Source organism: Taeniopygia guttata, chromosome 1 (genome assembly GCF_048771995.1).
Source record: "Taeniopygia guttata chromosome 1, bTaeGut7.mat, whole genome shotgun sequence".
Taxonomy (NCBI): Eukaryota; Metazoa; Chordata; class Aves; order Passeriformes; family Estrildidae; genus Taeniopygia; species Taeniopygia guttata.
The window spans coordinates 85215392-85242988 of record NC_133024.1 but is presented as its reverse complement, the minus strand read 5'-3'; the positions used below and the strand labels follow the sequence as shown (position 1 = coordinate 85242988).

The following is a 27597-nucleotide window of genomic DNA, read 5'->3' as shown; positions in this document are numbered from 1 at the left end:
TTTGCAAGTGTAGATTATCCTGCAGAGGTTTGGAGGGTTTTTGGTATTTGTTTGATTTTTTTTTTTTCTGTGATATTTAAAAATCCTACCAGTGGAACAGGGATGAACTAATTAATCATAATTGTAATAAAACATGTATTCCATTTCAAAATATCTGACTGCTGTGGCTTAGGAGCTAACAAAAACAGGCATTGTGATTAAAAGGTAGGTGTAGGCAGTGATGTGTAGTATATTAATGCTACAGATGAGATTTTACAACAGCAGTTTCACTGGTTAACATGAAACAATAGCGCTCGGCCAGGAAACGACCGCAATAATCCTGCAGTTTTACATGTCAATATTTAGGGCATTACTACAGCATTGCAGGAGCTGTGAAACGCGTCTCTGTCGTTGACAATTACCTCGGCCCGCGAGAGAGGCGCGGAACGCCGGCCGAGCCCGCTGCCCACCCCGCGGCTCCGCGGCCGGCTCGGGGCGGGCGGGCGGCGCTGCTGCAGCCCGGCCTGGCGGGGCTCTGCGGCGGCGGCCCGAGGGCACCGGGCCGGGCCGGGCCCGCAGTGCAGCCCCGCCGATCCCCGATCCCGCCGCTGCCGCTGTGTGTCACGCGTGTGTGCGCCGAGAGCAGAGCCGCGCTGCCGGCTGCGCTGGGGATAAGAGACATCGCTACTGACACAGCCTTCTGTGCCTCGGGCGGAGACACACACCTGAACTAACTACAAGGCTGAACCTGTTGGTATGAAAGGGTCCAGAGACACAGATGGATTCAGTGTCTCCTATTCTCATCCCTGTGCTGCCCGAATAAAAATCACCTCCCAGTGTGTGCCTGAGAACTGAACCTGAGTTGAACCCATCCAGCGTGAATTCAACACAGGTGATCCTTCCAAGAGCTCCTGAACCAGGAGAACTACAGAGTGAGAAGTAAGGACCTTTCTCCCATAGAACAAGGAAAAAGACCACTGCTGCTATTCTCAGTTGTTTATTTGTCTGTCACAAATGCTGCTTACAGCAGCTGCAGGCTGGTGACTGCCATGGTAAAGCGGTGAGCAGCAACTGGTTGTCAGTTTCACCTTATGGACCCTCTCTGGAAATGGATGAAGATGGCAAAGACATCTACTATACAATCAGATTGGCTCTGGTAGAGCCAAGCAATTGGAAGTGCTCTGCTCTTTAAACATAACTACCTGCAGACTAGCAAAACAGCAAGCAATGGCATAGCCCAAGTTTTCTTCTTCCTCTGTGGACTGGCAGAAGACTGGCGCTCTGTTGGCCCTTGCATTGGTGTGTAGTTGACAGGCTAACATTGTCCTGGGAAATACGTGAGCCTAGAAAGAATACACAGAAATATCAGCATGGGGAGGGATCTTCCATCAGTGGCTTTACGTGCCCTTTCTGACAATATGAGATGCAGAGATATCCCGACAGAAGCTGTCAGAGGCCACAGCAGCCACAGTCACTGCTTGGTAACGCCTCCTATATGAGGCTGCAAATAGCATGGCCCTGAGCCTCTCGAGTTTCACCTGGAAATGCCTTTGTGCTGAAGTTACTGAAATTACATCAGACATACTTTCCGTAAACTGGAGCAGATTTTGACTCAGAAAGTGAGATTTATAGGTAATGGCTACTCAACAATAACACCTCATTGAGATGCCCCAGCTGAAACCTCAGTCCCACTGAATACCTAGTGCCTCTCTCCCCATCCTCAGATTTGATTCCAAACTCAATGAAGACAGCAAGAATGCTTTTACTGAAGTCAGCAGGCTTGAACCAGGCTTCACCCTGTAAATATTTACCAATGACTAAGCAATAAACCCAGTTCCAGTCTGGCTACTATAACCGAAGATGTTTCTCTGTCAGTTCAGGAGCTCACTGGTGAAAATGAGTTATACATACAGTGTGAAGGCATTAAAAGACAGAAGATAACTCACTACTTTTCTTTTTTGGCCCATTTCCTAGACTTCCCTATTTTTATCCTCTTTTTAACTTTAATTCTGTTTTCTGTTTCTTCCTAAACTAATATCGGCCTAATTTAACTAACTGTATCTATTCTTTGCTCAAACTATAGAATGGCAATTTCAGTTTTTTTCACTGGTAACTCTTACCCCAGCTATATTTCACAAAACAAAATAGCCGTCCCCACATGCCTCTCTAAATAATTGTTGGTTCCTCTTATAATTTGCTTATATGTCAGTTTCTATTTAAAAATAAAATACAATCATTGACTAACCATTTTAAAGCTGTTCTTGCTAACTTAAATTAATCCCTACTCCACTTGTCTTTCTGCCTTTCTGCTCCACAACTGCCCCCTAGAGAAATAGCTCTGTAAGAAAAAAAAATAATGCACATATCCAGTCATGCAATACTTTTAACAGCTAGTTTACTCCAGACTGGCAAGGACTGGGATTGGTAGAGTCACTGCCTGGCAAAACTGGAAAATGTTGGCCCAGTGAAATGGATATATCCTAGATAACATATTTTTTTAATAGTATTTTTCAGATTTTTTTTTTTGGTAATATAATTGCTGATAAAAATTAGACTGAAAGCAGCCAGCCACAATGTCTCCAAAATTTGACATAAAGCTGGTCAAAATTCTAGTTAGTGCTTCCCTCTGGCAGGAAACACCCACATTGTGAAGACAAGTTTCATTAAAATACTGAGTAAAAGTCAAATATTTGGGTTTTTTCTCATGAAGGTGCTAAGAGTTGAGCTGTAAATAATTCTCAAAGTGAAATGCAGCAACCACTCTGGATAAAACAGCTGATGCTCAGCTGAGAGACACAGACCTGAATTCAAGTTTTCCTTATCCTGCATGGATATCTTGAGCAGTGTGTAACTAGATATGGGTGAAAGGCTGGACATTCATTAAGTTTTTGATGTTATCAAGAAAAGTAGAGGAAAAAAAATTGAAATTGTAACATTTTTTCACAGAACAGGATAACTGTGGCTATGCAGATGGAGAAAAGAAGGTTTCCCATAAGCCCTTGTCTTACAGTGACAGCTTTATCCCTGGAACTAAATCCATATGGTTCTGAGTCCATCTAACTGGTGTGGTTATAACCAAATTGGAGTTTTGCCTAGTATCACTGGGGACTCATAGCAGATCTGTTTACATAGGCACAATTGTAGGACTGCAGCTATTTGTTATTTATATAACAAATTCCATATACCAGAATCAGAAGAAGTCAATAGTAATTTTTATGTAAAATGCATAAAGTAGCACAATTAATAAGGCTGGTGTTTCTAAGTATTTCTCTCTTATTTCCCCTACATTCCCATACCACTATTACACCTGCTTTCCTATACAAGAATCTCCATATACTCTGTGTTTCCCCCCACAATTGGCCTTCTGTTCTTCCCAGCCTCCCCATGAACACACTTCAGAGTATCCCCAGTGTACTAAAAGGAGGCTGTAACCAGGTGGGGGTTCACTCTCTTCTCCCGGGAACTACCAACAGGACAAGCTGTGCCAGAGTAGGTCTGGGTTGGACATTAGGGGGAATTTCTTAATGGAAATACTTGTTAAATATTGGAATGGGCTGCCCAGGGAGGTGGTGGAGTCACCATCCCTGGAGGTGTTCAAGAAATAACTGCATGTTGCACATAGCGCTATGGTTTAGTCGACAAGGTGGTAACTGGCTAAAGGTTGGACTTGACAATCTTGGAAGTCTTTGCCAATCTAAAAGATTCTGCAATTTCAATTGCAGAATCACATAGGAAGAGCCAGTGGGTGTTATTCCTGCATTCAGCACGCGAGTGGAACACGCAGGCCCTCTTTCTGTGGAGGAAAGCCCTTCTACAGCGAGGGGTGGCGAGGCCTGAGCCTGGCTCAGCTCCACTCCTTCCATGACAGGGCTGGGCGGTGACCCCGCTCCCCGGCCAGAAGGGCAAGCACCGCCGCAGCCCCGCTCGGGCCTTCCCCACCCGCTTTCTGGCCGCAGGGCGGTGTCCGGCCGCGGGAGCCCCGGGCAGCGCGGGGCACGGCAATTCCCGGGGCACGGCAATTCCCGGTGCCCGCTCCGCTCCCGTCCCGCTCCCGAATCCCCGCCCGCCCGAGCCTGCGGCGCGCCCGTCCGGCCGCCAGGGGGCGCCGCCGCCCCGCGCCCGCCGCGGCCCGACCGCGCGGCTGGAGTGGCGCGCGAGCTCTCGCGCCGCGCCCCGCCCCTCCCCGCCGTCACGTGCCGCCGCGCGAGCGCCGCCGCCGCCGCCGGGCGCTCCTGTCCGTGCGCGCGCGCCGCCAGGGGGCGCCGCGGCCCAGGGGCCCTGCCCGGGCCGGCGCGCGCCGTTTGTTGACCGCGCGGCGGCGGCGGGTTGGTGGCGCGAGACTCTCCCGTGACGCGCTCGCGGGAAGGGAAGGGAAGGGGTGGGGGTGGAGGAGGGGCCGTGCCGGGGACACCGAGCGAGGTGCGGGCAGAGGGAGGGGGGGAGAGAGACGGAGAGAGCGGCTGGCGCTGGGGTGGAGGAGGAGGAGGAGGAGGAAGAAGGCGGGCAGGAGGCGGCGGTTGCGTGCGTCCGTCGGTGCCGGAGGGGGAGCCGCGATGTGAAGCCCCACACACACACACACACACCACGCACACACACACACGCACGCACGGCCCCGCAGGGCAGGAGGCAGCGGCGGCGCTCCCGGGAATGTGTGTCTGGGACGCGGCAGAAGGTGAGCGGTGCGGAGCGGGCTCTTCCCCCCCACGGCGGGAGGGACGTGCTGCGGAGGGTGGTTCGGGGACGGGGAGAAGGCAGGCAGGGAGGAAGGGAGGGGAGCGGGAGGCAGACGCGGGGCCCGCAGCCGCTGCCCTGCCTCCCAGCCCCTCCCTGGGCCCGCGGCCTGGGCCTTCCCGTTCTCTTCCCGGCGCGGGAACGGGGGGAAGGGAAGGGAAGGGAAGGGGGCCGGCGCGCGGCGTTATGTAACCGGCGCGCGGGGGCCTGGGCTGCCCGCGCGGGAGGGGGACGCGGGGACAGACCCGCGCGCGCCCGCGAGGCGCCGCGGGAGCGCGCCAGGTGCGCGCGTGTCCGGGTCACCCGCCCCGCCCCGCACCTGTGCGTCTGTCTGTCTGTCTGTCTGTCTGTCTCTGTGTCTGTCACATGGGGCCTGCGCTGTAGACACAACACGGGTCCCCCAGGCAGAGGAGCGGAGAGCGAGGCTGTGCCACAGCCTTCTGCCAGCGCGGAGGGGTCACTGCAGGGAAACAGGCTGGAGGGGGAGGAGAGGGGAAGCCCGATCCCTGGCGCGGCCGTGCCCTCTGGAGCGCTCCCCGCGCTGTAGCGGCGTGAATCTGCGGTTTCCCGTAGTGTTTGTCACAAGTTGTATTTGCTGAGCAATAGTGCTGGGTATAACTGGTGTGCTGAAGGGAACAGAGAGGACCTGTGCTTGATGAGTAAGCCCGTGCTTACCAACACTGAGGGACAGATGTGTTCACATCTTGACCCCTTCCCCGTCTGATTTTGATGCTTTTTGCTATACAGATACCATTGACTTGACCTGTGATACCGAGCTAAAAGCCCCTGATGGGAAATGGGCTGTAATGGCATGTTAACCTTAAGAAGTAAGAGGAACGTAGGACGTTTGTTTCTTTCCTTTGGTAGAAAATCTGTGTTGTGTGCTGTAATATTCCACTATTCCTGATGCTTTAAAATTAAGATTACAGTCTTCAAAATGACAGGGCTGTGAATACTTTAATTGTGTTAATAATTGTCTTAATGAAAAGATTAGTTGATGTTTGTTATGCATCTTGATCTACGATCCTGCCTCAAATTTGACACCATAATCCAAAGAACCAAAACCAGGGTACTTTAATTTTATAATCTGAATTCTTTATTAATTTAGATGCAAGTGTTGCTCAAATAGAACTGTTTTGAACAGTTACCTAATAACCATTAGTTGCAAGAAGTTACAGCTAAAATTTGTTTCTGGAATAGTCCTGTCTTACTAAGGTTTATGACATATAACACAGATGAAATCCAAGATTAGATAGAAACCCAAATCTCTGACAAATTCCATGCCATCTTGCCTCAAGCATGTAGTTATTACCCATTCCCACCATATTGGTCTTTCATTCAGTCTATTTCTTCTGCTGGATAATGTACCAAATCCCTGTTAGTAAATAATCCCAAGCTGTCACAGTGGAGGTCACTGGTAGGACAGTGTTAAGTAGAGGCACAGTGCAGACACCTACCTTGTGACTCACTGATGTTTAACTTCTTGAAAGATTGTTTTAAAAGCAAAGCGCTAATAGGAAAAATTTGTGAGTATAATTCAAGCCTCAACTGTGCAGTGGTGGTACATGTTTTTCTGTATACAATATGTGTTTTTTCAGTACATTATTTAGTAATGAGCCCTTCAGTCCTAGGACCGGTCCAGCTTTCTGAATAGTACATACACTCTGGTACAGCCTGTTCTGGTGCAGTGATAGTGTATTGTAACAAGAGTGCCAATTTTCATTAGTTGTTTCTGATCTCTTGACCCACATGACTTCTTGAATGAATTTTTATGGCAAATTTTCAATCTTTCTGCCATCCCTTTCATTTACTAGAGAGATTTAAAAAATAAGAATTAAATCTGGCTTTGAGTAGGTAGAAAAAAATTTATGTGATTACACAGACTTTTTTTTAATAACCCAGGACAAGCAGGAACAAAATAACTGGCCTGACCCTGCCATGTACTTTCCCCATTTAATTTGTTAGCTATTGTTTATTTCATAGAGAATGCTTTTCTTTTTTTTAATTCAGCATTTTTCTCTTTGAATTAAAGGGGTGTATTATTATCACTGAGATCTCTGTCAGCTCTTAGGAGGTTTTCCTGATGTATATATAACAAGGGAACTAAATATCCCAATGTTGAAGCCCTTCATCAAGAGTACAAGGTAGATTAATTTGGTGATAGTGCCACGTGTTTACTTAAGCATAGCAAAATGAGGAAAAAAATTGGAAACAAATACAATTGAGAGTGGCCATGGCATTACAAAAAAGAGTTGGAAGTAAGAGAGCAAACCTTAAGTAGATGCAAAAAATCATGCGGGATTTTTAGACATGTGTCATACAGTATACTTGTGGAAGTGTCTTTGTCTAACAGAGGGGTATTTGTAGTGCTCTGCCCCGAGACCAGGTTTTTGCTCTGTTGTGGAAACCAGACAGCATTTAATTGGACACACAAATGTTTTTAGGGAAAAGGGCTTGCTGCGTCTGTGATCCCCTCTCTCTGTATTTCATGTGGAATATCTGGTGCTCATAAGATAGAATTAGGAAAGGCTTCTCTTTCATTGCTCAGCAGAAGACAAACGAGTGTGCAGAGCAGCCCTGAATTCTGGGCTGTAATGATAACTTCCATTCCTGTGGCTTTTATTTCAAAATTGACTTAAGGACTGCTGCTATTGTAGCTAAGGAATCTGTGACCATGAAATTCCCCTAGGAGGTGCTTTTAGTTTGGTATACCCATAGCAAGGATTGTATATTCCATATTCCTTGCTTTAAATGCCTAGGTAAACTGTGGTCCCTGAATTTCAGAGTTAGCTCTTGGGTAAAGCAACTCCTTTCCTGTCTCAAGGTTTCAAGTTTCCTAGTTGGTATTCTACCTATTTGGTGGTGCTGAAACTGGTGATTTGAAATTCAGTTACTTGCAGAAGTAAAGCTTAGTCATGCTGTGGTTAATTCTTCTGTTGGTTTTGCTTTTTCATTCCCAGCTACATATAAATACTTTACCCAAGTCCCAGTGTAATGGAATTCTTGGTTGTAACCTCCTTATTTGGTTTGCCTCAGTTAATGCATGTCTCTTCAGTGTCTTGATTTATGAAAGTAAATAACCCTGGAACAGAGAAAGGTGGATTCTCTTAGGATAAGACATTGCTCAAGTACCTTGCAGAGTCATTCTTGCAAATGCAGGTGGATTGGTTTGAATGCCAAAGTGAGAAAGCAGTGCAGAAACTGTGCAGGGTAGGGTCAAGAACTACTCTGAGGTTTTTCCATATTAACACAGAGACTGGCAGTCTCTGGTAAGGTGAGGTATGTGGTGTATTTTGGCAGAGTCCTGGGGACTGTTGATAGTATGTTTTGTCAGGTTCTAGTTGTCAGTGAATATCCAAAGTAAAATAAAGTTCTGTCTTCCATGTTCATGACTTCATCACTTTGAGCTGACTCACATCAGGTGTTTGTTCAGGGCATGATGAGTTAGCATCTTGAACAAATGTTTGTGCTCCACTGAGGTCATTTTGGAAACCTAGGAGCTGTTGCTTTTTACAGGAAGTGATGAAATTACTATTAATTCTTACAAACAGGAAAGCCCCTGACCCCATGGCATGTAAGGTAAATGATTAATGCAATTTCCCAAGTAGTGTGAGTGTATTTTACCATTCTGTAAAATTGAATGGAACTCCTAGTTGAAGTAAAGAACTAAAATAATGATTTATATTGAAAGGATACTGTTCCTGACTTCTGAATCTGCTTGTTTTCAGGAAACATTAGAGCACTCGGCTCAAATACTGCCTTTTCAGTCACAACTCCTTGATTTTCATGCTGTAATTGCATTATTTGTTAAGCAGTTCCAAGAGTCCTCTTAATAAACCAATTGTAGGAGAGAGGTACGGTTGTAATGACTTTTTACTGTAATTTCAGGCTGATTTGAAGTTTTAAGTGCTGCCCCTTCCTGTAACATCTATACTGATTTTTAACCCAAGTTTTACAATTGTAGCATTTGCTTGGGATAGGCCATTTTTGCTCTGTAGCCATTTTGTGTTGATCTGTCTCCACTAAGCAGCAGTGTAACATTGCTGGTTTTATGTCAGAGGTGCTTAAAATACCAACTTAGAACCAGTACTGGCCAAGAACACAATTCAGATTTGATTTTAAATTAAAGGATCTTGAAGAATTAGAGCATTTGTGGTTTTTCACTGTATTTTTCTTGGAAAATACAAAAAAACGGTGCTTTTCATATTTTTCTTTGAATCTAGGAGGAAACTTGATAATATGTTGGGTCAGATCAGAAGTTTGTTTTGTTAACAATAAGCAAACACACTGAAATATTTTTGCTTTGTGTTCTGAGCTTCTGTAGTTTGTTACCTTAAAAAAAAAAAAAAGTTTTTATTCCATTTATCTATTGAACAGATACGGACTTTTAGCATCCTTGGTATCCAGTGTCAGATAATCTTCAAATAAACTAGGCTATAGATTAAAAAATATTTCCATTTCTTTTGATGTCTCCACTTGCTAGTTTCATCTGATTCTTCCTAGTCTTGTTGGTCTGAGTTGATGAAAAAAAAGTACTATCTGTGGACTAAAGAAAGATGTAGAAAACTTGAGTAGAAACTTGAAGCTTCAAGGCTAAGCATAGAAGCCTTATGTTGTGAAGATTTTACTTCAAAAAAGCTTTTGCAGCTTTGAGAGTTTCAAAGGCAATGTCAGAAAAGCATTTGGGACTTGACTATGCAATGTCAGTTGAAATTAAGTAATGTCATTCTAACACTGCTGTGAACAGAAAATCTACCTATTTCAATACTGAATCTGTAGTTATCAATGCTTTTGCTGGTGAAGTTGTTGAGTTCTTAGAGTCTTGCTGCCCATACATGAGTTAAGAGTCCTCCTTAGTATCTGACATCATCTGCCATTTGCAAAGTGGATGCCTTCTCTCTTGTTTTCCCTGAAAAGCCTGGCAGGATCAACACTTGCTCAGTGATAACATTGGGTTGACCATAAAGCACAACGGCCTTGGGCACATCTCCTAAAAAAATCCCCAGCATCATCATGGAATAGTCAGGGTTGCAAAGAACCTTAAAGGTTGTATAGCTCCAGCTCCCCTGTCATGGGCAGGGACACCCTCCACTAGGCCAGGTTGCTTAGAGCTCCATCCAGCCTGGTCTTGAAGACTTCCAGGAGTGGGGCATCCACAGCTTCTGTGAGCAACTTGTTCCAGTGCCTGACCACCCTTACAGGAGCGAATTTCTTCCTAATATCTGATCTAAAGCTACTCTCAGTTTGAAGCCGTTCCCTCTTGTTCTGTCCCTACATGCTCTTGTAGTAGTCTCTCTCCCTTTTTCTTATATTCTCCCTTCACATACTGGAAGGTCGCAATTACATCACCCTGAAGCCTTCTCTTCTCCAGGCTGAATAATGCCAATTGTCTCAGCGTCTCCTTATAGCAGAGGTGCTCCATACCTCTGATCATCTTGGTGCCTCTTGTCTGGACTTGTTCTAACAGGCCAGTGTATTTCCTGTGCTGAGGACCCCAGAGCTGGACACAGCACTGCAGGTGGGGTCTCACCAGAGCAGAGCAGAGGGGCAGAATCCCCTCCCTGGCCCTGCTGGCTGCACTGCTTTGGCTGCAGCCCAGGGTATGCTTGGCTTTCTGGGCTGTGAGTGCACATTGCTGAGCCATCTCCAGCCTCTCATCCGCCAACACCCCTAAGTCCTTCAGGGCTGGTCTCGATCGGGTCATTCCACAGCCTGTATTGATTCCAGGGGCTGTCCCCACCCGGTGCAGCACCTTGTGCTTGGCCATGTTAAACCGCATGTGCCTCTCATTACACTGGTGACAGCGCTGACCCAGGGCGGGCATTTGTTTCTGTGCCATTCACTACTGCCTAAGTTAGTGGTCAGTCTGGGTAGCGACCACTTGTGTTGGTCAGCAATAAAGACCAGTTTGTTGTGTGTGCACATGCATACAGATATCCATACACACGTGTATAGTCAAATACCTAAATCAAACAAAAAGATGTAGTTTCTTCTGAAGGATTTCACCCATCTCCTGAGCTGAAGTCTGGGGAAGCTGAAAGTAGCATATGTCAGGTTTTCACAAGCACAGTTCCTCTGAATTTGATGTTAATAAATTCAGAGCATCCACAGATTCCTTGCTTTGATCATCTCATGAAAATTTTGCAGTTATTTTTTAATAATTATGCCTCCACTTACCCACTTTTTCTGCCTTAAGTTTTTCTTTAGCTTTACAAGAATGTTTCGGTTGTGCCTGGAAAGTCTTAGAAAGTCTTAAATCATTCAGCAATAGCAACTCTTCTCATTATTTGGAGTGGTGGTCATGAGTTTACTTAGGCTACCTACTGACTTCTTGGCCTCTGCCTTAGCATAGGTTGGTTGGGGAAGACAGGAGTTGTGGGATTGGATTGTCATACTGAGTGCATGAACCGAAAACCTTCTAAACAAGTTCTGTTTATTAGGTATAAAATTAACATCCCAGTCTTCATTTTCAAAGAAGAAAGATACATAATTCTCCCTTCTCAAATATTATAGATAGGTAAACAGAAGGGATTGAAGGAACACTATGCAGCTCATAAGCTCATCATGTTTCTTGCTTTGGATACTCAAGTCCAAGAGAACATTTCCTTTTGGTGATTTACAGTCCTTTCACTGTGTTGCTATTTAGAGTCCTAATTTCACAAACTATGTTTCTTATTCTGATTTTACTTAATGTTTTTTATTCTGAATTCTACGCACTTAGAAGTTGGCATAAAGATTATGAATGTGCCAAGTCCTCTTGGAGTTGAAGCCCCAGAAGAATTTAAGCACAGAAAAGAAACTAAGCCAGTTGATGAAGTTTGCTGAAACTTATCATTGTATTGTGGCACTAAGAACCCTTGTGTGAAAGAAGTGATGCTTGAACTACAAAGTAAATTGAACTACCTGGTTACATATAGCAATAACATATGGGAAGAGAAGCTATTCATCACTGGAGAACTCTAAAGGGGCTCAGGAGGTCATGACTTAGACCAAAAATGCAGAAATGTTGAAACTGAAGGCCAGTCTTCTGTAAGCAGAAGAAAAAAAACAGGTTAAACCACTACTTGTGACAAGCTATAAAGGGACTGCAGCTACTACTGAGTGTTATTCCTAGAGGGGAATTGACAGTTGGTTTCAAGTAAAATCTGTCTTCCTATTTTTCAAAGACTTAACCATCTCAAATGCCATGTATAAAAGCAAAAACGATATATTGAAAGCAGATTGTTTGAAGCTGGTGTGGATTGTACAGTGATCCTGGTTTCTGGACCTTATGCTCATGCTTCCTCAAGTTGTGGCAATTAAAACAATTGTCTGTCCCAGACTCCCAAGTTAGTTGTAACAAGATATAAAGACTTTTGTCTTGTACAGCTTTGATATAAACAGTTACCTGCTATACAACTTTTGTGTTGTTTTTTGTGTTATTGTGACATTTAGCCAGCAAAAGAAATCTATATTTCTAAGTTGTTACTTGTGTGTTAAGTATTTAGTCCATGATTGTACTGATTATCGAAAAATGATCTGAAATAAGGATCATTTTGAATTGCAAAAGTAGTCAGTTTGGAAACTGGATTAGTTTAGCAAAGACTTCTCTTTCTAGGGGACCAACTGACCTGGAGGTTCTCATAGTATCATTTCTTTGCTTTCTGCTCAAATGAAAGTATACACATAACATAGTTTTAGAATAGTTACCTGCTCATGAGGAGTTGATTCTGAATGACTTGGGGGTTTTTCTATGTTTTATGTGAGTTGTATGGTATTTTGCCTTTCTAGCAAATGCCATGGATGCTCATAATTTAGACAAATGGTATTTTAAATTTCCTCAAACTGTTTTTTCTAATATTTAAATTGCCCAAGATTTTGAAGTTTGTTCTTTCCTAATGTACACTCTCATCTTTACTCACAGGACATGGAGGTAGTATTGGGTGGTTTTGGGGATAGCTATTGGTTCAAGCATCCTTCAGCTAATTTCATTTCTCTTGGTTTAAAATATCATCAAAGATTGAACTGCAAAACAGAACATGCTGGGTAACCCTGTAACATCAGGTGCTTGTAGTTAGCAGTGCTTATCCTGTAGGGACAGGTGGCATGAGACATTGAGCTGTTTGATTGTAACTTATATTTTTTAAGCCCTTACCCTATGGAAAAGGTAAGGTAGCCTATCCCTCTGGTTTATTGCAGGGAAAAAAACATAACCAGCATTACTTAGTGAACAGTAGCCAGCTCATTGGGACTCTGTATCTACATTTATACTGCCATAAGTTATAGTCATGACCCAGAAGTTAGTTTCTAGAAATGAATAAGATAACTTTAAGATCCCATCCATTCCTCTTTCTTTGCGTCTGCTTTGGCTTTGTCTGATGCTTTTGTAAGTCACTTTGTCTTGCTAAACTTGTGGAAAGCTAAACCATAATATTATGTCAATTTTATGTTGATTTAGTGGGCTGAATTGCACATAGCACCGGTGTGAACATAGGGGTCATGTGAGCTTGGAAGTACTGTAGAGGTTGGGGAAAACCTGTTAGGCCAGCAGAGGCTGAAGAGCGGAGTCATCCCTTTGGGTAGTAGTCAGCCAACACTTTGGCTCAAAAATGTTATGAAACTTTACCCTGAGACTTTATTTCCCACCTAGAATAAAATTCAGTTGCTTTGCAATGTACTATTTAGTAATTTTAATACGGAATAGTAGTGCTAACCTTGAATTGTGTGAAATCACAGGTGTTTAGGCATATAATATCTTTTAAAAAGCTTTTGACTTTTTTCTGAAAGTTCTTTTTGCTGGATTCTGGACTTCTTAATATGTGGTAGAAAATAGTTTCCTACCCTGTAGCAGCAGCTCTTTTCCAGAAGACTCAGCCAAGAATAGTACTCTTGTGCTTAGAAATGTATAAACATGTAAGATAGTTCTTTGCTCAAAGGGCTTGAAGACTAGTGCCAAGCAGAGTGGTGAGTTTGATGTGGGAGCTGGAATGTAGAGGCATGAAACTCAAACAAGCCACAAAATACCGACTTGATGGAAAAAGCTTCTAAGCCCTACTGAGCTGGGATGAATTCAATCTACAGTTCAAGGAGAAGATTCTGATACTCATTAGCAGTGGCCTGAGACACCTGTATTTCCACTGGAGTTGCACCTTTACATAGCCTTGTGGCATGTTAAATAAATCAAGTTCTTTTGCAGTAGAGGACAATGACAACACGGGTCTACTCTGGTCAGAAATGCAGAATAGCTTTTACAGTGTGTTATACGTCCATGCAGCTTTCAGTTACCAAAAAATTGGATTATCTGGATGGAACATTACTTGTGTATTTAGACACAATTTTGGCAAGGTTATTTGTTGAGTCAGAGTGCAACCTCATTTTATCTTTGGAAATAGTTCATATGTAGGGAAGAACCATAAAGTTTATATTCTGCCAGGTTCAAGTTAACTACTTGAAGAGGTAGCAAAAATATGTCTGCACTGTATATATGCTTGGCAGAGAGACTGGTGAAACGTATGACAGAAGCAGGAAGTAGTACTGCACTGGAAGTAAAAAGCCCATGACAATCCATGTTCACTTCTTACAGAGTCACTGAGATCTGTATTCTGTTATCCCAACCATTTTCCCCCATAATACCTATGGTTTTTGTCTGGGTTAGTCCCCTAGCCATGTTACCTCAACTGCCCAGGATAATGGAAAGCCAATGTCTTGCTATCATTTATAATACAAATATTTTAAAGAAATAACTTTCTTTAGTCTGTACTATAGATGAGACTAAAACAAATATTAGCATCAACATTCAGATCTACATTCTTTGCTGTATAAGTCCTATATGCACACAGACATGTTTATAGAATTTATATAATGTACACTTAACATTTAATTCCATTACCTGATCTGTGGACTTTGATAAGCAGTCTTTAGTATGAGGGTTAAGTGGTTGTGGATTGGGAAGTATAATGCTAGACCTGTGAATCAGGGTGCAAAGAGATGTTACATATCTTTGGCTATGTTGACTATTTCTGAGACACTACTGATGTACAAAGTATCAAAACTTTTTGTTTCTCTTCTAGCTTAAATATTATCCAATAAAATTTGAATTTTAGCTAACCCGAGTTTGCAGAATGATAAGATTTTGACTTTTATATATGATCTAGAAGGAGATAGAGGGCCAAATTATGCTAATTTTGACCACTGGAGTTCTTTACTTTTTTGCTTGGAAAGTTTTTTCTCTTGCACAGAAAAACAGGAATGTATTCCTAGGAATACTGTTTATATATTTTCAGGCTTTTGTAGAGTTTAAAAGTTTGTTGGTGTTCATTTTTTTAATTGCAGAAGATTTTGTTATGGTCACAGGTTCAGAATGTGAGCATTTGAATTTTATTTAAAAAGCTTCTCTCTGGGCAGAGGGTCACTTTGTAGCTTGTCATTCAGGCTCTAGAAGTAACCAAAACCAGTTAACTATAGCGGCTTGCTGAGTCTCTGTGAATTTGTGCAAAGAAAACTGTTCTGAAACAAGTTAGGTACTTTAAGAAAGAATTACAAGAAAAATGAACTCTTGTCTGAAATTGGCTTGTTTGTGATGGCTGTTTGAAGTCCCCTGTCTTGATTTCTACCCATTCCCATCTCATCTACTTCCCACCTTCACGGATTCTTTACTAAGTGTTTCTCTTACTCATCCCTTCAGGGGGATCATCATACCATCCTTACATTTCTCATTTCATGAACCAATTAGCATGTTTGAAATCTCACTTAACTTTTCCTCTGGTTTCAAAAATCTTGGGCAAGATATTTCTCATGCTCAGTTGTTCCTTAGGTTTCAGCAAAGCAGCTATAAGTGGTTACTTTCATTTTCAAGGAAAAATTCACACTGCGAGGACAAGTCTTTAGCAGAGAGGTTTCTCTGTAGTCCAGAAACCTTGGTTTATCATCCAGTTCCTGTAACTATAAAGGGAGAAATTAGTCTCCCATGTTTTCATATCAGCATTAGGAAAATAATCCGTGACCCTGAAAGGGAAGACTTGAGCCAGAGGCATCTAGTAATCACTGAAGTACCATGTTCCTAACCTTAGTGTTCAGAATTTAAGTGGACTGGCTTAGGTGGACTGAGTCAAAAATTGCATTTGCTAAGGAAATGGTAAATCACTATCAGATGTTTTAGGTGGGCATTATAGCCTAGTTTCTCTAGTTTTGCAGGCTCTAGGAAGACATCTTCTGAGCAATTGTTACATCAGGTTTTTAGTACCTTGACCTAAGTAGTTTTGTTTAATTTCTAATTGTAATCAAACTCTGCATGTAACCATGACTCTGATTTTAATTGGCTTCACTTTCAGACTAGAGATCTTTCTTCCTCACCTTCCAGTGTCCTGAATAAAAATGAAACGTGTTTCAAGGTTTCAGAAAAACTGATTCTTACGCAGTCAGTTCTTCAGTTTATCAGGCCTTAGATATTTTAGTTTAAGCAGGAGGTCGTTGTATTGGGGTCAGAGTTAAGACCTATCAAATCCTGTCTTCTCAGTGATTGAAGTTGTGGTGATTTGTAGTATGCATTTTCTTTTTTTCAGAGCAAGAGTTTATATTTGTATGAGGGTTTTTTTTTTTTATACTGTTAGAATGATAGAACAGTCCATATTGGAAGAAGAGACCTCAAAAGAGTACCTAGTCCAACCTTTCATGGGTAGGGAAGCCTGCTTGAGGTTATCTGGTGCCCTGTCAAATTGCAACATGAAAATCTCTATAGATGAGGACTCTGCTGAGTTCCTGTGTTCCAGTCATTGATTGTTCTCACTCTAAAAACTATTTTTCTTATGTCAAGATAAAACTTCCTGGTGCAGCTTGTATCTGTTGCCTCTTGTGCTCCCCATGTGGCTCCTTATGAAGAGAGAGCCTCTGGCATTTTTGTAGCCACCCTTTAAGACTTTGTCATCCTTTATTAAGAGGGAGAAAGAGTTAGTTAAACTTCTGGTGTCTCGTATGAGCGCATACACTGATATCTGTAGTATCTAAAAAAACTAGATGGCATTTTCATTAATGGTATTTTTTTTTCATGAACTTACCCTTTTCTGTTTTTCCAAGAATTTCTTTGTCAGAAGTGATAGATGTGAAATATATTTCGCTTCGGCTGATGGAAAAATACAAATTTTCCATATGAAAGAAGTTATTAAGCTATTTTCACTATACACTGTCCTCTGCAGGAAAAAAAGTCAGTTTTGTATCTTATGTGGTCATCTAGCTTGTCTCCTCTGTTTCCTCAGTGTTCCTTAAGAGTTCTGTTGTACCTGCTAGATGCAATCCAGACCACTAAAAATTAATTTCAGAAGGCCTGATGTCTTGGAAACAGGTCTCTGGGTAAGAAATGCAGGTACCTAGAGGGGAAATACAGCAGTCTGAGAAGGGGTTGCTTTGTTGTGGATGTTGGTGTAGAGCTCATCTCCTTGACATGAGATTGATCTTCATAATTGCACATATAACAATGTGTACATCAGTTGTGTATCAAGTTACAAGCAACTGTTAGCATAGAACCAAGTGCGTCATGATCTTTCTGTTTGTGGAGGTCCTGAAACATAAAACAGATGCTTACCTTTTCAAAATACCTGCTACCTTGCTTTGACTATAATTCTGTGTTTGCCTAATTTGGCATATTTGCAGTAGTCCATGAAAGTGATAGTACTTAAGAAAACTTCTGCTGCATCTATGTCTTTTTTTGCAATCCAGGGTGGTTTAACTGGATATCAGAGTATGCCTGCTTAGTCCTCTAGGACAAACGGGAATTAAGAGACAAAAGCTAGAACTCACTTTCTGATAGGTTCATAAGAAATGGAATGTTAATACAATAAATGAGGCAGTCTCCAAAACAGTGCAGTAGGCAGCCTGGATAGGAAAATGGCCAGAATGTGTTGTCATCTCCATACACAACTGTATTTGCTTTCTGGTAAGCTGTAAACTGAGTGAAGCTTCTGTGCACTTGTTACTGGACGATGCTGTGGATAGTCCAGAGACTCAAAAGCAGGCAAGGATGGAAATAAAACCAGTTGACTTCCTTTTATGTATTTACTGTAGCTTTGCATGGTTTTTAGGGAGGATAAAGGAATACAAATTAAAAATATTTAATGAAATAGAAGATTTAAGACAGTCACCTTTTTTAGTTTCAGAGACTTGTCCTGATCCTCTAAGAGCTGATAGACCTAAAAGACTATTTTGTCTTTTCATTTAGAGAACTATTTTGGTTGGAAAGTGAGTGATGTAATGGCAGGCAGTGACCTCATGATCTTACCACATCATTAATCAATATTCTAAAATCAGTTTTACAACAGCTGTAGTAAATATGAATCACTTGGGTGCAGTGAACACTTGGCCACAGTCCAAGCATTGCTTTTTCTATCCAGTTCCGCTCTAGCCAACTAAGAGCTCATCTGGGGACATGGCTGTGTTCAGCTTGTGGTCCAGGGATAAGTGTCTTGCATGAAGGAAAACTGAAATTTGGCTGGTTGGGTTTATTTTTTTATTTATTTATTAAGCAATGCAAACAAAAAGCCCCAAAGACTCAAATCACAGACCTAACTATAGATCATACTAGGTCATTTAAACAGCTGCCTTTTCTTTGACCATAAGATCACCTTTGGTTTTTTGCTTTGATGTGATGTATTGCATTACAGCAACATATGCTTGGATGTTTTATAATCAGCTGCAAATCCATTGGTGAAATTAAGCCTGTCTCTAATACCAGGAGGTGGATGCCTGCATCACACCATGTCTATGGTATCAAATAGGAAATGAAAGATAGTTCATGACCTAGACAATATTTTCCATGGATGTTAGCAGTTGTAGTTGAGAACCTTTTCTTATTCCTTTTTTAATAGGAGATGTATGATGAACAGAAAGAATTTAATAAATTGTAATGGCCAGTGAACATTTTAAGGAGTTTTTTATATTCAGAGTGAATAAAGCAAAACGTGTATATGTGGTTTTTGATATGTCGCAGGAACCACAGTATGCGTTACTACAAAACTGAGGAATCAGGTTTTTATATGATCTTGCATTTCTAGATTGGCTGTGAAACTTAATATTTCAGTGAAGTATTCAGTGAATACTTCAGTGATTTAAAAAATTTAATCTTTGTGATAATCTGTAAATGGCCTGTAGTGCCATCATTGAAGTGCCACTGATGAACATTTAATTGATCAAGCATTGTTCTTCCTCTGCAGAAGCTCCAGTATGAGGCGAGGTGGATGGCGGAAACGAGCTGCCGATGGCGATGGATGGGGAATATGGGTATGTTCAAAACCTAGTGGCTTTTTTTGAACAGGTAAATGGTACTGTGGTTAAAAAGGGGTTACAATTTTGTTTTGCATGCTAAGAGGACCCTATAAATTAAACCCTTCTGCTTTACTTGAAGACACAAGGTTACCAGGTTTTGAAGTCTGTGTTCACAATAATCACTAAATTTCATTATTATTAAATGCAGGCCCTCGAATAGTTTTAAATCACCGTTTAAAAATAAACTTAAGTAATTTGAAAGCTATTTACAGTTATCTCCACCACTTTCTGTAGTTGGACAAACAATAACTGAGGCACCTAATTTACATCAGTGTTTATAATACTACTGTCCCATATATATTTAAGAACTGAAAATATATGGAACCACATTGTTTTTTTAGGGAATGAGTCACCAATTTAGCACCCAAATTTACATCATCCCATTTTTTCTTCTTTCTTTTTATTCTATAAGAGTTCTTATATATATAGAATCTTTTATATATATATATAATCTTGTCCTATAAGAAAAAGATTAAGTAGTATAAAATAAATTCTGCCATGTTGATAACAAGATGTAGTTATCTAAGTTTATGGTGGAGTGTTTGCTGTTTTTCATTTGAAAAATGAATGTCTTTTGTATGTCAGCCAAATACACTTTGGAGGAATGTTCCTTACCTTTGCAGTCTTATAATTGACCAGTTTCTGTATGTAAATATTAGAAAATATCATCATTGGTTGTGTTTTGTTTTAATTTAAAAACTAGGGTGGGTACATGTCAGCAAAAGTTAAAAAATTGGAGGATCAGTTCCGGTCAGATTCAGCCATACAACAACAGAGGGATGGAAATTCATCAAGTATCTTTAGTGGAGTCGCCATCTACGTCAATGGCTTGACAGGTGAGCCTTTATTTTTTTTAAGGATCTGTATTGTGTTGTTCTCATGTGTACCATCCTGAGTGGAAGTAACTGCAAAACACATGAATTTGCAGCTAAGTAAATACATGACAATTACTCTGTGTGTTTGGTATATTTATTGTTTTTCATGATTGAGGTTTTCAATAACAAAATCTGATTTACATTCTGAATATAAATATTACTTTACTATGTAATTTACATTACATGACTTTTAGAAATAGGAGTAGTTTCCATGTTTCTGTGATCTTACTATTTGAAATCAGGCCTTTTAATTTCCTCTATCCACTTACACTTACTAAATTTTTAATTTTTCAAATTAGTGATGGTTAGATTGTATGCCTTAAATTTACATTTGGGAGAATATGTTTCCTCAAAGTTTTCTTGCTTAGAGTGGTATAATGTGTGAGACAGAACCTACTGATAGTGGAAGGAGGAAGAAGAGAAGAGGTAAGAGATTTATGTATTGTAGGGACCATCTGTGATGGTCTAATAATGCATGTTAGCTGGAGTAAGGTTTTTAATCTACCATGCTTATGTTCATACTTCTCCTTATTTCTGTAAAGCAGTTTAATAACGTTTTGGAAACTCCCCAGAAGCCTTATTCAGGGATCTCTGCCAGGAATGTTGTGATTATGTAACTGATGCATAGAGCTTCTATGGGATAGATTAGTGCTGGTTTAAGCACAGGGCTCAAATGGATTGAAAAAGGTTAAGGTGGATATGTTGAACCATTAATACATCTGGATTGGTTGTTTAAGCAGGCATTTTCTTTAGTGAAAATCCAGCATTTGTGTATTCTTCAATTGGCTAATCCCTAAAAAGAGCTCTGGAAGATGATTGTCCAAAAGGCTGGAGTAGGAAAGGTAACACTTGGAGCAAGTGTGTGCTATTTTTAGTTACAAGTTGGAGGAATAATGAATGTTAGACATATTTTGAGAGTTGACAGAAAGGAATTGTAACTGTATCCTTTAAAAATTTTTTCCTCCTTCTCATATTGTTTGACTTTTAAAAAAAAAAATACCTTGTGCTAGATTCACTATTCAAACATTGTGTTAGTGGTGACCCAAATCTTTTGGTGCCTGTGTGATGCCACTGCAAACATTTTCCAAAGCTAACACTTTTTTCTTTTTTTTTTCCCCACCTCTGCTTACCAAATAAGTATGCTTTTTAAAACAGCTGAGGAGATCAGAAAAGTTGTTGGTTTTTAAGGTATTCTTTGTTCCCTGTAACAACTCGAGACTAACCTGGTAAGGAAGGAGTGAGTTAACTGCTTCAGTACATCAGAAATTACATAGTAGGAGTTCTGTGCGGTTGCTAAACCCTTTTGATATTAATTATTTTCTGTTGCTTCTGGGTATAAACTATTCTCCTGAACTCTGGTGAAAAGATAATCTAATTTTGCATTATGTTGATGTAAAGCATTTTTTTATATAGTTTAACATTACATCTACTTGAGTATTTTTTCCTGCCTTCTGCCATTCGTATTGTGGGAAGCTCCTCTAAAGCAAGTAAAATGTTCGCATTTTGAATTAATGTTTTCAAAAGCACAGTTTTCTGCTTTTTTTTTTTTTTGCAAAATGTTTTTCTGAATTGTTGTTTAAAGAACTTGTAAGTTTTTTTCCAGAGTAAAACAATGGTTTGCACTCCTTCTGACCATGGCATCGTATTTATCAATTAAAGTTCTTTTTCTCACTGTATTTGCTAACACTAAACAGGAGTATTTCTGATTTTAATTTTATAGATCCCTCAGCTGATGAATTAAGACGGTTGATGATGTTACATGGAGGCCAATATCATGTGTACTATTCCAGATCAAAAACAACTCATATTATTGCCACCAATCTTCCAAATGCCAAAATAAAAGAATTGAAAGGAGAAAAAGTAGTTCGGCCAGAGTGGATCGTGGAAAGGTAAGTTTATGTCTACTGTGTTTGGAGATTTTCCCTTTTAGGGGAAAAGAAACCAAGAAAAATCTGGGGAGAAAAAAACTTCAAGACTGCATTTTGAGATTAGGGTTTAGCTTAGAATAATTAAGTCACAGAAAAACTGAGTAGAAATACTACTGTTACACTGAAGATTTGCTTCTTAGGGATTGTTCTCTAAGAAGCTTCACCAGGAACATTCAGAACGTCTCAAGCATATGAGAAACTGAACATTATCCTGTTAATTCCATTTAATATCTAACCAATTAATCAGACTTCATCTCAGGGTGTTAAATAACTACTATGTGATTGTTTTAAATCTCCTGTCCTGTGATTTGCATAAATTTCATGTCATCTGTATATAAAGGAGGATGTTAATTGAAAATGTTCTCATAAAATTGGAACTAACCCATCTAAACATTTATTGTGTTGTGACTTCATAAGAAAATAATAAAAACTAAATGAAAAAAAAAGTCTGTATTTTGTTTACAAAATATCTATGTTCTTTGGTTTCTCCATGCACTGGAATATATAGAATCCACTGAAGTTGTCCTTGATAAAGACAATAGCCAAGTTCAAAGCAGTTAATGTGGCTTGCATCTCTCTTCTTCCATCTGAGGAATTCACAGGAAATAGAGTAGGCAGGAATATGTTCTAGAAATTATCCCGCCAGTGTCATGCCATTCTTAAGTAGCCTCTTTCCTAGATGACCAGTAGAAACAGGCAAGGAGCTGTTCTGCCATGCATGTGTGAAATCTTATTTTCAGTTTGCTGGTATTCAGTCCTTTGTAATCAGCTGTTTCGTATCATGTATCTTTATCGTCAATTTTTAAACTTTAGTTAGACATTTTAAGTTACTCAGTTTGAAAAAGACTTCAGATAGATTTTTGTTTCCCCCAACAGTTTTAAGGCCTCGTCCCTCTGTTTGAGGACTTGGAAAACTGGTGGCAAGTGTGGTTTTATTTGGAAGATGTGACTGTTTTTAATTGGTGCTGCTAGAGCTTGCTATTATTTTGACCAGCTTTGAAAGATCAATTTGTATACATTCAGCAGAGACTTGATACAATCTGATATGTCAGATCTCCTAAAATTTTTATTCTGGTTTCAGGTTTTGCATTGTGGCTCTGGAAGGTTATACTGTAGAATAAGTCAGAAGAACCAAGTATAAACAGATACATGAGTTTGAGCACAAGGAAATGGGGGAACTCACTGTCTCAGCAGAACAGGGTACATACCACAATCTAGAATAGAAGCTAATGTCACAACCACCTTTCTTTTTGTTTCTCTTCTCAATAGTATTAAAGAATACTCAGTGACTAAGTAATCCTTCTCTGTATATGGAATACCAAATTATGTTCTCAGTACATCAGTATGTGAAAATTAGTGTAGTAGATGTAGAGTTTCCAGTTTCATAGAATTTAAAGGGACCTTAAAGATCATCTACTTCCAACCTCCTTGCCATGGATTAGGTCACCTTCCACTAGACCTTGGATGAAGTTGCTGAAAGCCTCATCCATTCAGGGGTGGGGCATCCGCAGCTTTTTGGAGCAATCTGTTCCAGTGCCTCGTGATCATCACAGTAAAGTCTTTCTAATACCTGATAAAAACCTACCCTCTGTCAGCTTCAAGCCATTCCCCCTTGTCCTGTCACTACACACTCCTGCAAAGTGCCTCTCTGCAGTTCCCTTGTAGGCAATATGATGGGTTTGCAATTTTTAAAATTTGGTTAAGAATCTACCCTAGAATGTTGCTGTCACAAACTGCTGGTAAAACAGTGTTGTTAGATCTTTGGTCTTGTCACCCAAGGTTGCAAAATGAAGAAGTTGTTTGTCTGTGGAGCTTTGATTTGTTTCTTATGTGCATCTGTTATGATTTAGTCCTTAATTACATAATCACATGCCATCTTTTTTCACTATGGCACCTGCCACATTCTCTGCCCAGAAAAGATTGAGTTCAGGATGCAGACTGCTAATACAGTGATGTGGCTTTTCTTTTTTGTCTCCTGTTTGTTACTTATTGCATGTGACTTGAATTCTTTGCTGGTAATGAAATGAATAATTAATTCCCGTCTTTTATTGGTGCTTATCACTATAGCATCTGTCCGCTTTCCAAAGATTAATGAATGTAACATAGCACCATTACAATGGCTGTTATTTAATTTAATTTTTTTGAGACCCACCTAAAGGATATTGAGGTAAAACACCAGAAATGTTCATAATTTGGAATATGTCATGGAAATTTGGCAGAGTTACTTGCATAAGGATAGTAAGGCATATGTAGAACTTTATTGCTGCATTAAAAGCTTTGAATATTCTGAGCTATGGTCTAAAGTCAGACTCTTATAAACCTGTTGTTAAGTGGAAGTAGCTCTAGAATTTTGGTTTAGTTAGCATCCCATACAGATCTTCTCTAACAGTAGTTGCAAAATCCTGTGTTGCAGGGTAATAGTGTGGTTGCTGTAGTGACAAAATTATTTTTTCTGCATGCCCCTTATTGTGTGTTTTTGCTACCTCTCCATGTTTGCAACAAATGAAGAGAATTACAGGCAAGCCTCTTTTCTAAGTCAGTATTCCTTTATTTGAAAAATACACAATTACTTTATTTGAAAATACATTCATTTATTTGAAAAATACACCATTACACCATACTACCGTTATGTCGCATGTAAAGATTGTTGTGCAGTGAAAGCCAAATTCAGATGATCTGAGAGCTTGACATTCAAAATTGAATATTCTTTTAACATTCTTTGACATTTATAATCACTTTTCAGAGACTGAGGATAACTAACATGAGGTATCAGTATTTGTGGATTCCTTATTTTGATTTTCAAATTAGTTGAATATTTTTCCTAAAGACCTGTCTTAATCTAATACAAATATGAAAAAAATAGTTTAAAATAATAGGAAAAAATGCTATTCCGGTATGACACATAGTTTTCTGATGAGGATTGCAAATGCAAAAGAGAGGAGTAGATATCATTTGCTATGACTGCAGTAATGCTTTTGACGCAGTCCCGTGTTGCATTACTGAAGACAAATTGGGGAGGTATGAATTGGGATAGTGGGCTGCTGGCTGAGGGATGCAAGTACTGGCCCAGCTGCCTCGGTCACCATAGTGGTCAGCAGTTCGGAGTCAAACTAGCAAATACCCACAAGGGGCATTTCTGAAGGGTTCATACTGGGACAGATACAGTTTATGTCTTTACTAACAACATGGACATTGGTGATACAGCGGAAAGTAGCTTCATCAAGTTTGTGAATGATTTAGAAGGCAACAGCTGAGATACTGAAGAGAAGGTCTGTCCTTTGGAGAGCATCAACAGACTGTAGGAATGGGATGGCAGAAACTTGATGAAATTCAACAAAGCAAAATGCAGAGCCCTGAACGCAAGACAGAATTAGTTCCATGCAACCAGAGAGGCTAGGGACTCACAGGCTGGGACACACCCTTGTAATCCACCAGGACCCTCAAGTCTTACCCTAAAAGATAACCATGAAGCTGCCGTTGTGCTCTTGTGGAGATAAAGGCTAACAGCAACTGGTTGCATTGTCAAGACCACAGTCCAGATCAAGGCAAGTTATTCTTCCAATTTGATCAATACTTCTGAAGTTAAATCTGGAGTTGTGTGTCAGATTTTGGGTTTTTCAGTAAGAGAAGTTACTAATAGCTGCAGTGTTCAGTTCAGAGGAGTACCATCAATAGGAGCATGTGATACGTAACAAGACACTGAGGAAGCTGGTTCTTCTCTGCTTGGAGAGAGGACTAGGATGGGGTCTAATTGTTGTCTTTCATTACCTGTATGGAGGTTACAGAGGGTGTGGAGCCAGATTTTTCTTCAAGATGTGCAGCAACAAGAGGCAATAGTCATAAGTTGCAGCAAAGAAAATTTCAACTATAAGAAAGAGATTTTTCATAGTTAAAAGAGAGTAAGCAATGAAACAGGTGCCTAGTGAGGGTTATAGAATTTTTGCATTTGGAGATACTAAAAATTTAGGTTGACTTTTTGTCCTGGACAACCTGATATGACTTTAAAAGATAACGTTTTGATCAGTGTTTGGACTAGAGACTTCCAGAAGTAATTTTCAACGTAATTTTTTTTTGTGATTTTGAATTCTGTGACACAGGGAAGGTGAAAAGATGTTGAATGGTGCATCTAAACTAGGATTCCTGTTGCTGCATGTTGGAAAAAAACATCTGTTTGTTTATCTAGTAATGCAGCTTCTCCAGTAGTTAAAACCATGACATCATAGACAAGTTCTTAAATAAATGTAAGTTTGGTTATTCATCTTGAAATTGTAGCAATTACTCTGAAATATTACCAAGTTGGTTCTGCATCTATGTTCACATGGCCTTTGGAAAAACAGTCAAGTCGGGCATTGTAAAAACTCAGTTGCTGCATTACCATTTTGTGTATAAGAAAGCTTTGGAACTCTCCCAGGTGTATTTTTAATTCTGTTTGGCAATGTTTAATGCAAATAATGTTCTTTATGAATGATATATATTCATGTATCAAACAGTATTTAATTGATACATTTTTGGGGCTGTTTTGCTATTCCATTTCCATAGAAACCTTACCAGGTATATGTATATGCTTAACTAGTTTTAATTTATCTAACTGGGGAATGTGATCTCCTGCTATATTCACTCTAATTGCAGCCAGAAAGCTCCCAAGGGCTTTTGTTCTACTGTCCAGCTCCCTTGACAGTAGTACAGATTGGAGCAAGAGAAAGCATTCAGGTGCTGAAAAACAGAAAAACACAAAGCTAAATTATCTTTAAAATCTGACTCCAGTTCTATCTTCAAAACTAAATGCTAATACTAATCTGCTTTGATATGGGGGAGGTTCCTCTGCTGGAAGAAGTCCCAGCATCTCTGAGCCAGTGTCCAGTATGAAGAATTGCATACAGAGAAGAGGTGAAGTGTACGCTTGGAAGGCTGTTACTGCTGCTGCCAGCAACAGGTGTTGAGGTGGAGAGATTAAATCATCCTCTGGTGTATTTTTGAGACTATTTCACTTCCAAGTGTGTGGCTTCTCTAAGGAATTTAGCAGTTACTCAAGTATAATTGCAGTTTCCGTGGAAGATAAAGAGAGAGATAGACTGGAACACAGTAGGAATAACTGGAATGATTGCTGTAGATACTTATGAAAGGTCTGTTTGGAAATTATTCTTCTGTTTAGCTTGCCTCAGTGAATTTTTTACAAGAAGAGGTAATTCGTCTTGTGGAATGGAAAAAGTAGTTAATTTTTAGCAGGGAACCACATCCTAGCTGACCTCTTTCAAATTCTGCCCCAATTTGTTCCATGTTAAAGAGCTCAGTGAGTGTTGTTCAGGTAGAACAACCTGGACCACTAACCAAATGTTTTCTGACTGTTTTGTTTAAATTAAATATTTGAGGTTTATGTGTGTCAGTTGGAAAGAGAACTGGATGTAGACTACTGACCAACACATCTTTGCAAATACCGTTTGTTGCAGCAGTTGCCACAGCACAAATTACTTTTCAGTTAGTCCAGTTAAGGTGAGAAGGGGGTTGTGGAGGGCACTAGAAGTACAAATAAGGGAGTTCTTTTAGCAGAGAATGTTGGGGGTTTTTTAAATTTCTTAAGCAGTAACATGGTTTTTCTTTTTTTCTTTTTCAGCATTAAAGCTGGACGTCTCCTTTCACACATTCCATATCAGCTTTACACCAAGCAGTCAGGCGTTCAGAAAGGTCTCAACTTTAACAGCATACACAAACCTGAAGATGCTGTGCCAGGTCCAAGCAATATAGCTAAAGATCTCAACAGGGTGTAAGTATTTCTGATTTTGTAATGCAGATGC

The 27597-nt window shown here is 40.3% G+C and overlaps 1 protein-coding gene and 1 long non-coding RNA gene across 4 annotated transcripts in view; one reads left to right on the top strand and one right to left on the bottom strand.

The window, feature by feature from the left end:
- Positions 1-960: 960 nt before the first annotated feature.
- On the bottom strand, positions 961-1317 carry LOC115496087 (uncharacterized). Its single transcript, XR_003961490.4, has 2 exons — positions 1182-1317; positions 961-1081 (listed from the first exon to the last, which is right to left on the bottom strand). It is a non-coding gene; the product is annotated as an uncharacterized lncRNA (long non-coding RNA).
- A 2968-nt stretch (positions 1318-4285) lies between these two features.
- REV1 (REV1 DNA directed polymerase) overlaps positions 4286-27597 on the top strand; it is a 55479-nt gene continuing 32167 nt past the window's right edge. For 2 of the 3 annotated variants that reach the window (XM_030278432.4, XM_030278425.4), the window contains exons 1-5: positions 4505-4651; positions 18891-18957; positions 19706-19838; positions 21598-21766; positions 27417-27566. In XM_030278432.4, the coding sequence (XP_030134292.4) occupies positions 18901-18957; positions 19706-19838; positions 21598-21766; positions 27417-27566 (509 nt within the window). In that variant the 5' untranslated portion in view covers positions 4505-4651; positions 18891-18900. Of the gene's footprint in view, positions 4305-4504; positions 4652-18890; positions 18958-19705; positions 19839-21597; positions 21767-27416; positions 27567-27597 lie in introns of those variants that run through there. The other variant, XM_072932556.1, reaches the window with a different exon arrangement.